At 45.8% G+C, this 11,999-nt stretch overlaps 4 protein-coding genes across 4 annotated transcripts; 2 read left to right on the top strand and 2 right to left on the bottom strand.

The window, feature by feature from the left end:
* Positions 1-1,706: 1,706 nt before the first annotated feature.
* Positions 1,707-2,239, top strand: LACBIDRAFT_314272 (uncharacterized protein; the record flags this gene model as incomplete). The annotated part of the gene is made up of 4 exons (XM_001877586.1): positions 1,707-1,727; positions 1,780-1,861; positions 1,914-2,113; positions 2,165-2,239. The coding sequence occupies 4 exons, from the start codon at positions 1,707-1,709 to the stop codon at positions 2,237-2,239; spliced, it is 378 nt and encodes a 125-aa protein (XP_001877621.1).
* A 3,491-nt stretch (positions 2,240-5,730) lies between these two features.
* LACBIDRAFT_324483 (uncharacterized protein) lies at positions 5,731-7,057 on the bottom strand (the record flags this gene model as incomplete). The annotated part of the gene is made up of 2 exons (XM_001877937.1): positions 5,731-6,863; positions 6,964-7,057. 2 exons carry the CDS (start codon positions 7,055-7,057, stop codon positions 5,731-5,733), a joined length of 1,227 nt encoding a protein of 408 aa, XP_001877972.1.
* Positions 7,058-9,339: 2,282 nt separating this feature from the next.
* Positions 9,340-9,975, top strand: LACBIDRAFT_314274 (uncharacterized protein; the record flags this gene model as incomplete). Its single annotated transcript, XM_001877587.1, has 1 exon — positions 9,340-9,975. The coding sequence occupies one exon, from the start codon at positions 9,340-9,342 to the stop codon at positions 9,973-9,975; it is 636 nt and encodes a 211-aa protein (XP_001877622.1).
* A 1,085-nt stretch (positions 9,976-11,060) lies between these two features.
* On the bottom strand, positions 11,061-11,757 carry LACBIDRAFT_314275 (uncharacterized protein; the record flags this gene model as incomplete). Its single annotated transcript, XM_001877938.1, has 2 exons — positions 11,061-11,650; positions 11,700-11,757. The coding sequence occupies 2 exons, from the start codon at positions 11,755-11,757 to the stop codon at positions 11,061-11,063; spliced, it is 648 nt and encodes a 215-aa protein (XP_001877973.1).
* Between the last annotated feature and the right edge of the window lie 242 nt (positions 11,758-11,999).

Genomic DNA, 11,999 nt, shown 5'->3' on the forward strand with positions numbered 1-11,999 from the left:
ACCGAGGATGCTTGAATGGGTAAGTAATCTAATGCCATCGCGTACAATATTTGATGGGTTTCCTCGCTTATCTGCAAACAAATCAGTGACACAGATTGGAAAATAGTGAGACATTGTACTTACTGCCCAAAACCCTATAATATCCGTGCCACGCAGTGAGACCGTCCCATTTCCATACAACTCAAACTGTTCTTCAACTCCTTGGCCCGACGGCGAAGGAGCGCCCGAAACCTCCAACATATCTTCGAGCCCATATCGTCCAGCTAAATCATGCCAGCTGTTGCTGTGAGTCCGTACTAGATGTAGGTTGTTGAGCTTGTCCATGAAGACAGTCATGGTATTTTCGCATCTGCAACAAGTATATTAAGGGTACTGTCACCATAACAAACTGAGCGACTTACAGTATTCTTGATAATTATGATGGCCCTGGCAACATAATTAGGCTCCCAGTGTCGTCGAATCCATGACAATCGTATCGAGGGATTGAGAACTGGCCATGTGAAGTTATTAAATAATGTATGAATCTGAACCTTAACTCACACATCGCGATAACGTAGGCAGGCGAATCATCCATTTTCTTGTAGTAAGTTGTCACCCACTGGATACCGATATCCGTCCATCAGGCCAAGCGGGGGTGATCTCTCCCAAGTTGCTCCCATGCCGTCATGAACATTTCGAAGGTGGTAATTGCGCCTGATAACACGGGAGTGCACTCTTTCGACATGAGTGTCTGTACTTGATGAGGTACCTAAGAGAAAGACTTAGCCTCGAACAGGTATCAATATTAGAGACGTACACCCAGTACGATCTCAAAATCCTGGAGTACAGCCCATTCCATATCAGTAAGTCTAAGTTTCACAAGATCTCTATTGATGGGGAAAGAAAGAAAATGCTCGACAGCCTATTTTTATAAGTATACACTTATAAAACGATAGAGTTCAAACATACCGGGCATAGTTTACGAAACCGATTGATCATGAAATAAAGAGAGTCCCACCGAACCTTCATGTCACATACAAGTTGCACCTGCTTAACTTGGATAGTCACGGTCGGATCCTCAGTTGACTTGAACCACCCTTTCTTGTTTCCATCGTCTACTACTTCCACCAGGTGCTCACGTCGTTGACCTGAGGCACGTACTGCTTGTACGGTACTCCAGCACAATGTGATTGAGTCACGAACAACCGCTTCTTCATAAGTCTGATTATCAGGATTGCTTGGAGGGCCTGATGTGGATGTGATGAATCCCCCTGTATCATCTACCAGGGCGATGTTAGTAAAGGCTTTGATGACATGAGTTGAACATATGTTGGTAACGTGTGGGAAACATTGTATATGATTTTCCTTGTGATTGAACTCAACGTCGCGAGGGCGTAGAAGTATCTCAAGTTCTTTCAGGAAGGCATTGTTGAGCGAGCAGTTATCGAGGGTCCAATGGCCTCCCTGTCCACGTAAGCATAAAGTAGAAAAGGGTAAGAAAATGAAACATAGACGTGCCTTGACCATGATCCCAACTTGATCCAAGAGATGGAGGACAATCCTTGCTAGCCTGTTCCCATTGTGGGCTAAACAGCCCGCAAACCATCGTCAGGCTTCTTTCCTCTTTCTGTGCACCATACTTGTAGATTGTAGACTCTAACGGATAGAAACATTTGTGCATAGCTAGTAAATATGAAATCATGGCATCAAAACACAATGAGAGACCAATGAAACATAGAAAACTTGAGGCAAGTTCTTTTCATTTTTGTGAGATTTCGTATCAAGCTAATCACGCTATAGTTGCCAGAAGTCCTTGGATTCCTAGATCTCGAAGCTGAAGTATCAGAGGCTGAGACCAACAATCAGAATGATGGTGATGAAGGTGTGTATTATAGATTGTAATTGTAGTTGGTACAGTGCTAATTCTTTCAAAGACGATCTTATTGACGACGATGAAGACATTGACAAGTCGATTTCGGGAGATGCGCACCGAAACCTTCTCCGTGAAGCGTTGATGCTGTCTGATGATGACGCCTTTTGGGAAAGCTTTCTTGAGTGCGTCACGTCTCATCAAGATATTGGGGAAGATGTCCAAGATATCGGAAAGGTGTCTTTATGGGCGGTGGTCATCAAGGTAAAAGTAACCCCATCTTTGGGTTACTTTTGTAATAACTTTTATACTTAGCCTGGTTATGAGGAGCAGATAGTCTTTCGAATCCATCGGCGCCTCATGGACAAGAGGTTTTCTGCACACTTATGACCCCCAGCGGTCTTTGGTTGGAAAGCACTACCCAGCAGAGTCTTTTTCGAAGGTGGTTCTAAAGAAATGATTCGCAAAGTCTGTAACGGCATATCAAATGTGCTGGCCTCAATGACTTTCAACATCCCGGATCCTAACCCCTCCATCTTCACTCTTCCCGACACCTTTCGACCAAAGCGTCATTCCTGGGTGAGGCTGCACTGCGGCATCTACAAAGGAGATATTGCCTTCATTCGGGAGGTCACATCCTTACTCATCAATGTCCTCGTGGTACCATGCATGACCTATGACCCACCTTCCACCAAAGTCAAAGGAAGCTGGCAGATTGTACATGAGGACCAAAACGATGAGACGGACGACGAGTTCGCAGCGTTCTACAAACCTGAACGCGAGCTAAACCGAAGAGCTTCAGCACCAGGGCGACCTCCCCAAGCCCTGTTCAATCCAACACTGGCCAAGCAACAGTTTCGTCGGGCATTCCAAACACGAAACAACTTATCATTATTCCGAGGAGTTCTTTACGATGGCGATGGATATGCGTACTTCCCGGACCTCGACACTGATTGGTATACCGCTGAAGATGTGGTACCATCACCGAAAGAATTCGATCTGTTTAGCACCTGTTTGGACATCCCTCTCAATGTCCGACAGCACACAATGGCGAGAATGTCGGCCAGGATTCTTCAGATAGGCGATGGAGTGAAATTTACTGACGGAGATTCGAGGGCGGGTTTTGGAACAATTGTTGACATTAAAGACAATGAGGCTGTTGTGTTTTTGACAATGTATGATGTGACAATTACTGTACCCTTTTCGTCGCTTCAAAAACATCTTAAAGTAGGGGACAAAGTGCGCATTCTTTCGGGAGACCACCAAGGTGTTACAGGCTGGGTAGTAAATCAAGACGATGACTATGTGTGTGTCTTCAATGACAGGACCGGAACAGAGGTAAATGTTTCGTTTTTACAATACATACTCTGACAATCCGTCATCTTTTAGGTAGAGGTATCCCCCGGGAATGTCAAGTTCTTCAGCTCCCCCTTTGTCTTCGCAACGGAATCCCCGGAGTCCTTGACAGCTGCACAAAAGCGAGTCATGAAGGGGGACTCAAACAGTCATCTTGTAGGAAAACGCATAATGGTAACCCAAGGCAATTTTAGAACTTAAGGCAGAATAAAAAGCACAGTTGGTGAGAAAAGGCTTTTGGTCGAACTCGAGGCACTCCTCCAACGCCCACAAATTTTGGACATCTCTGCACTACACATCATGCAAGCCCTTTTGCTTTTTTTTCTTTCTGAAATCGATGCTAATTAGCTTCCAGTGCTGACGAAAGGCTTCAGCCCCCAAGGCCTTGAGAGCTTCTGACCAATTTCTCTTACCCACTTGAACCAGCGCCTCTGCCCGGTACTTTGGCAAGCTTTTTGTTCCCTGGTCTGCCCTTGCTGGATCCGCAACCCTCAGCCGCATATCCTGCTGCCCTCGTGCAGACTCCGACCATTGCGGGGCCATCTACTCTGCTTCCTAACTCACAAGATATCCCGACAAGCCCAGCTTGGAACCCAAGCTCAGATACCCCTCTCCGTGGCAATTATGGCAATTATATTTTTGATTCAGAGTCAATATATATACTGACGCAATTATGGCAGCCCCTCCGTATTGGCTTAGAGATAACCGCTTTGCCACCATGAGACTGAGCCTTCGTCTCATCAACTCCCACTCTAATTTCCATGATGGCAAGTACGAAAATATGTGCGGGGAGTTCAAGGGAGTGGTCAGAGATGTGGTTAAGGTCCAACTCGGTTTCACAGTGGTGGAAGTGCCCTTTCCGTACTTGATACCTGAAAGGCCAGAGTGCAAAGCCCAAGTCGTTACTGCATTTGACGGCCCGCATAAGCCTTATGCGGGCCCCCAGAATTTTGGCTAAGGCTTAGGTCTTAGTTACAGGCCTTAATTAAGACTTGATTCTAAGGGGTTATTAAAGCTCTGCCTAAAAATAGATTATTTTGTTGGTCCTTCAAAATCATCACCTAAGGCCTCTAATTTTCTTATCATCTGGTACATATTCTCTGGTACATATTCTCTCCTCATCTGCCTCCTCATCTGCCAAAAAGTCATCAATTGGGCTTCCTCCATGTATGACTGCCACCTCTGATTTTGTGTCATCTGTACTGTCCATCAATAATTATCAGTTTATTTTCAGCTATGACAGTGCACAAGAATGTGGACCTGGTTCTGCTGGGTGCCAGTGATAAAGTGGTTTTGCCTCACCTGCAGCCTGCTCATCAATATCAGATTTTTTTTGGCCATGAAAAGAAAAGTATGCATGGATAGGGGACCCAACTTGCTTGGTGCCAGGGATAAAGTGTTTCCAAGAGTAAATTTGCAATTTGTCCATCTGATTTATTCCACATAGTACTTGTGGTCACAAAAAATAACAGGGCACATGAGTTGGCGCGTCGTGAAGTTGATGGTGTGTGCAGCCCATTTTAGCAGCTAAAGGAGGTCATACCCAATTCTAATTTTGTAGATAATATCTCTCATATTCCCTCAATGTGAATGTATAGTTTTTTCCTGGATATCCTACCGGCTTAATGCATAAATGTAGAATTGTTGTCTAAGTCGAGCGAGGTGTGTGAGTGCACCCAAGCACATGCCCTGTTACTTTTTGTGACCACAAGTAGTCATATTCTCTTGGCACACCTTTCTAAGGCTTAACTAAGACCTATTGAAAACTCTGACTGATGCTAACCCTTAGCCTTAGAATGAATTTAAGCCTTAAACCTTATTAACCCCTAAGCCTTAAGTTCAACACTGGCATAAGGGGTCACAGTTTAAGATCAAGGTTTTTGGTGAAGATATATGCGGCTGCTCTCATTTGAAATCAACAAAGCTTTTGAGAAAGGTTGATGTCCAAATCACCACCAATGAACTTGTAGTTACCCAGGGATAAGATACCTTAGATATGTTTAGAGACTCTTTATGTATGTTTTACGCCTATATTGATGGCAATGTATATTCTTGACCTTATTTCGAGACAATCACTATTTATAACTGGCTTAGTCAGCTCAAGCCAGCTTCTTAGCTGGAGCCGAAATTAGCCGAGCCATGGGAGTCATCACTCAACAGTTCTGGCTGGGCTTCGGCTAAACTCGGCTCGGCTCCTGGCTTCAGCTGGCTCTGAGCCAGAGCTGCGGCAACACTACTCAAGCTGATTACAGATTCCGGATAGATAAGAGTTGACTGAATTGGGTTTGATATGTGATGACATGTAGACAGCATAAAAGCTGAGAGTTTGTTCAGTAGGCGTGATATCGAACTTGTGGATTTTGCAGAATGTGAGATATGAGTTTAGGGCTGATGTGTATGTGATGTGAGAAGAGTTGTCAATGGACATCCCCAAGGCAATTGACTGTTCATGAACTAGACGATCAAGGGTCCATGGTTCACGCTGGGGTTGGCGAGAACCACATGAAATAGAAATCATTTATTAACTACCCCCAGCATAGCTGATCGAGGGGGCTGCAGATATGGGTTACAATGCGAAACATTGGAAGAGGTGGTTGAGACATAATGTTCAGAATGAAATCACTGTGAGGACAGGCAATCAGGTTCTTTGTGGCCACCCTTGGAGCACTTGTTACAACATGGAGTCGATGACACTGGCTGCCATCAAGCAAGCACAGCCCCTCGTTCCATCGATTGCATGCCTCCTGTTTCTTGCATGAAGTTGGAGATACCTTCGAGATAGGTAAGCATTGGACGACAGCTGCACCAATTGAATCCATGTGTGCCGTTCTAAGGTTGGCAAATTTGTCGAAATGAGTGAGCTCAAGATCGCGTCGGCTGCCAACATAATGGCGGATGGCTTTGTCGAAAAGAATGACTTGGTCATGGAAGAGGATATCAGTTGTGGCAAAAAGTGCAATGATGTACTCAGCGTAGTCAGCCAGTTCACCTGCCCAATGAGGGAAAGCCATTGACGTCGCCCTAGATGCTCTATTCCAAGCGATTGTCCACTCCCCAGCACTCAAAACAATCTTGGTTGGGGCAACGGTTCCGAATTTGATATCAAGATCACCGATTGACTCGATGCGCTTGTCGTTATTGGAGGTTGAGTAATAACCTGTAAGTACTGCATCGAGGTTGACTGTGTGACCTGCAAGAATGTTCGTCCATTCTGAGTCAGGGAATTCAGGACATGTGGGTGAGTTGATGAGAGAACACTTTGTGCCCTTAGGGTCAACTGCATACAGTTTGAGGAGGTCCAGCATAGCTGTGAGGGAAGGGGATAAAATGACTGAATGGATGAAATCTGATATAATCCATGGGTATTGAGACTCATCGGGTTTTGCATGTTTAGTTGGGCAAGATAGTTCTTCTTCATCAATCTGTTGTTCAATGGGTGATTTTGAATGTTCCCTGTTGCCATGGCGTTCGGCTTCGGACAAGTGGTGTTCATGGTTTTCAAGGATGACAATATAGTGTGCAAAGGTATCTTCGACTCCTGTCTGGTCTTCAGGTAATGTGCCAACGAGTGTGGTGTAGATTCGGCTAAGTGCTGTGGCTTTCGAGATTTGTGAGCCACAAAAATCTTTGATTGCCTTCTTGCAAGCAGCGATAGAAACTGGGACATTCCCAAGCATTCGATTTTGCATTTGCTCAGATTCCGGAGACAAGGATCGGCAATTGCCAGAACCTCATTTGATCCTGTTGTCCACTTGCACCGTTGTTACCACCTTGAGTAGTGTCATTGTTACTACCAGAAATAGGAGTTCCAAGAGGAGTAGGAGTTGCATCAACAACATTGCCAGTAGACATGAGATGAAATAATGAGGATTTGATCTGATGCAACTAAGAGTTGTAATGTGAATGGAAGATACCGCTACCTCAGAAGGATGAGGTAGGAGGAAGAGAGAGGAATGTTCAACTCTACTCAACCTGACTCGCTGGTCTCAGAGACCAGGAATATCTCAGTGAACCAGATGGTGGTGGGGCAAGAAAAGAAAGACGACTGGTGTTTGACCAGCATGGCAATGAACAACCAGCACGTGTAGTGTGCAGAACATGCCAAGTGCCACAGCAATATATAGTACTGGTTTGCATTGTATATTAAAGGCTGTGTGGTTTAATGGTTAATTGTGTGAGTATCTTGGTCATTGTGTTCATGAGCTTGAGTGTTCAATTCTTGCTAATGCACTTTCATTTTTTATATATAATAACTAAATTGAAGGCTAATGAATCCATATGGATTCCAGATGGAGTCTCTCTGGGTGAATGTATATTTCCCTGTGTTCTGATGTGGACTCCAGCTGGACTCCAGATGGATTCTAGACAAAAATTTGGCTGGGCTACCACCAAAAAAAAATTGTCTAAACTCCACATGGACTCCACCTGGATCCCCAGACTCCACTTGGACTCCACATGGAATCTGTGGGGTAGGGTAAAGTCCTCCCATATTCTGGCATCACTACATCCAAGCCACAGATCCATTGATATAGAGATATCAGAATCCATGAATCCATGGATCTGCAGATTTTTAGACTTTCTACATCCATAGATTCACAGATCCTTAGACCCTGGTATCTCTACATCTAAGCATCCATTAATTATGATATCTCTACATTCAACTAGGAATCTTATGAAACTTCAATTTGACTTTCAAAAACCAAAGATCTTTATATCTCTATCTCCACAGATCTATGGATCCTCAGATCTTCATATCCAAATCTATGTATCTTCTGATCTTTATACTGGTGCAATCATAGATCTACACATCTCTAATATCTGCAGATCCTCAGATCCCAGTATCTCTACATCCTTGGATCCATGGATCCACTGTTCTTCAGATGTCTACCACAGATTCTCAGATCCAAGTATCTCTACATCCATGGGTTTACAGATCCAAATCCACAAGTATACATAGATGTCACTATAGTACCATAATAATAGAAATTGACAATTGTCCCAATAAGTCATAAGGCTACCCCAATGGGCCCAATACACATGGACACTATGGGTCCATACCTGGGGCCCATTGTCATATCCAGCATATGGGATGAATGTGTGGCCCAATGGGTATCCATCACACGTACATATTGCCATAATCCATGGTGCCATAGGTAGCCAAAGTATAATCTACAGTATAGCTCAATGTTGGGCCTCATGCGCTCGAACTTAGACCGCGTCAAAACAGCTGCGCAAGCTGACAATGGTTTGACAGCCATAAGGCCTCCGGGGTGTTAAAAATACCGACAAAGGTATCTGCTTCATAGCGTTCATAGCTCCGTGAATACTGAAAAACATATGCGGGCCAAAGTATCCGCAAAACTGTAAGAGCTCCGCTGTCATTCCGCGGCCATCAATTCACAAAACAGCTGCGCAAGCTGACAATGGTTTGACAGCCATAAGGCCTCCGGGGTGTTAAAAATACTGACAAAGGTATCCGCTTCATAGCGTTCATAGCTCCGCGAATACTGAAAAACATACGCGGGCCAAAGTATCCGCAAAACTGTAAGAGCTCCGCTGTCATTCCGCGGCCGTCAATTCAAAAGCCGCGGAATCAAGGACCACTGATGGCGGTTGCGGCCGTCATGTCGCCCCGATGAAGCACTTCAACCTCCAGACTCAGACCCCCTCGTAATTCCAATTCACAATAATTTGTAATATATGTATGTAAAACTACGGAGTGTAATCAAAACCATCTGCAGGTTGAAGTGCGGGTCCCTCGATTTTTGCTGGCAAAATGTATGGTCGCTGTGTTTGGTTTTGCATTAATTAGGCACGAATAAAATGATTTCATGCGGAAATGTTACATAGATATTTGAAAGATGCAGCTTCTAGTTAGGTAGGGTTTGGGGGCAGAAAGACCGGTTGAGACCAGTTAGACCGGTCTTTAGTCGGTCTTCAAATTTCTGAAATTATGAAAGACCAAAGACTGGACCGCGGTTGCGGTCTTTGGCGGTCCTGAAATTTACCGGTCCTTGGCAGTCTGGGTTCGGTTCAGTCTCGGTCTTTTTCCAGTCCGAAGACTGGACTTCCAAGCACTAGGTCTTTCTCAAGTCAGGCTAACGGATTTATGTAGACCCCAAATCTCAGTTGCAATGCACCAGGAGCATAACCTTCCCTGGAACACCATCGCTTCCCATCTAGAATTCGTTTATGACAACCCACATCGTACCCCACGCAAAACAGGCCTCTTTGCTAAAAGGGTGACCAGCGCTACACAAGAAAAAGACATGAATTATTTTTCGAGAAACTTGACCTCTACAATTTCAAGATTCTCGCACACAGAGAGAGGAAAGTATCCCATGCGGGCATATACCACACTGCCCATGTCAGGCAACCTATTTCCAGACGAAATGTGCGAGAGATATCCCGACTATCTCAACAAGGAAAACCAAAAAATTGAAAACTGGATAGGGCTTGTGATCCGGGATGATCAGTCCATCCCGCTGACGCTCCACTACAATACAAGGCATGCAAATCTGGCCGAAGCCGTTAAAATTTTGATATCCGACAACCATCTTGCACCTCTCCTAATGCTCGCCCAACATCCCCTCATTCCCCTTCATTCGCTCTGCTATCTCAGTTGGGGACATCACTTCGGCTTTTTACGCGTCATGGAAGCTGCTTTGCGCGCATATCTATTTCTCAACGTTCACGCTGCGGTGGGATCGTTGAACAATGGGAATTATATGCACTCTCACAAGAATACCCGTCGATGTTGTATGAATTGACAAGAGATTTTGATTATCCGGCTCAACAGCTCCCGCATCGCGAATTTTTTGGTCAAGGCGGTGAGGTGGGGGTTCACTTACCCCCTGTTCATGAAGACCACGCCGCCCTTCGCGAATACATCAAGATACTGTTCGAGATTTTACCGTTACGATGTTGTTGTGCGGGGGTGTGGACTTGATCCAGAGTGGGAAAGTTATATTGCGTTCAATCTTCGGAGATTGGCACCTGGAATTCGCATGAAAACGGAATAATTTGCTGTAGGTGACCTCTAGACAAAATACGATTTTATGTCTCTGTTTCTTGTATAATGCGCAGTGTTTCTCTAGGCGTGACCTTCTCGGCTCAAGGCGGATTTGCCTTTTGGCAGAACCCACTTTGAAACCGTTTAACATTTTTACCATATGGGAAGGCTATGTCTTCAACATGGCCAGGACAAACACGACTGTGGAACTTCAGAAGGAGTCCTGCTACCACTCTTCACTTGGTGGATGCGGAGGGAAAATCCATTGCACATGGGGATCCGGACGCCGCCGCACCTGAGTTCGCCAATGTGAGGTCAGAAATTACCACCTTACTGACGCAGTGCTGCCGTTCGGTCCGCAATCTTCGCTGGCAGTTGCAATGCTCCCATTTCAATTGAGAATAAGTCTAGGTCTGTAAAGGCGAAGTTAGTAAGAAGCATTAAACAGAGCGGCAGCGGGATGCCGGCAACAACAACGGCCCTCTGAGAGGGAGGTACGGGAGCTGTCGGAAAGGCTGCGACCAATGGGAGCGCGGACAGCCCGAGTTAAAAGGGAGTGGAGATCAAGTCTCTCGAAGATGTCTGGTGACAGTTGGTATAGTGTTTTCGTCCTTGGCTTAGCTTAACACCAAGTTCAAAGCTGAAGCCCAAAACAAGCAGACGACTTTGGATATGGAAGGCAATCGAATTGAAAGAGTCCAGCTACATGCATAGTACGGGCCTTGTCGACTCACGAGCGTTATTGATGAGGTCGTGAGTTATTGCGAATTGTATATGGTGTGCACAACAGGGTCTAGGTCAAGGGCGTGGAGGCATGGTCAAAAAAGGAAAACTACCACTCAGCTACCGACCCTCCAACAACCGTAAATGATCCAGCCCACATGCGCCTATAGACCAATCCTTCACGAGACGATACTTTCGTGCACCAGAGCACCCTTCAATAGCACATACTCCTGGACCGCGACCGGAGGGCTGTAAGAGATCGGGCATGGGGCTTTCCACTGGCGGCAAAAGGGTGGTGGGTACAGAGAAAGAAATGACCGTTTTCTTGTCTTCTCCATCACCCTGGGTGGAAGTCACCCGACGATACATCGTCACGGGTTTCGATTGCTCTTTCTCCTCCCCCTCCCGTTCCGCTTCCTCCTTCTCCTCCGTGTCATCCATATCCACGTCCTCGTCGACATCTCGCTCCTTTGACAGCTTTGACTTGGCTTTGACCTTGGGAGTGGCGGAAGGCGTGTCTTCCAGCGGCAACGCATTGGCGGGTCTCCGACCTCTGGGTCTACTTTGTTTCTTCAGCAACCGGTTGATGGTCTCCAGTTTCTCATCTTCTAGTTTTTTCTCGGATAGGTTCTTGCGTTTTCGGGCTGTCTCTTCGCGGCGGAGGGCGAGCTCGGATTCGTTGAGTTGCTTCTTATTGCCCGTGCGGCCAGCTGTAGGAGTTGAGTGCATTAGTTAGTGATATGATAGCTGTGAACGTACTGAGTGACACATGAGTAGAATCGACGACACTCGCCAGCACCGCCTGACGCGCTGTCATTGGTCTCGAAGATCATTCCGACTCGGATTGAGATGGATCTTCGGACTCTACGTCAATTTCTGCTATGACCAGGGTTAAAACGTTCAAATCGAGAAAAAGAGAGATATACCAGCCCTGCGCCGTTTCGACGGTGATAGTTCAACGTCAGGCATCGTACCAGGACTGTTGCTCGAGCTAGCTACGGTTGGAAGCTTGAGCTTGATGCGAAGTTTGGGGTGCACGGGTGGGGGTGGCTCATCGTC

This window comes from Laccaria bicolor, genomic scaffold, assembly GCF_000143565.1.
Source record: "Laccaria bicolor S238N-H82 LACBIscaffold_5 genomic scaffold, whole genome shotgun sequence".
Taxonomy (NCBI): Eukaryota; Fungi; Basidiomycota; class Agaricomycetes; order Agaricales; family Hydnangiaceae; genus Laccaria; species Laccaria bicolor.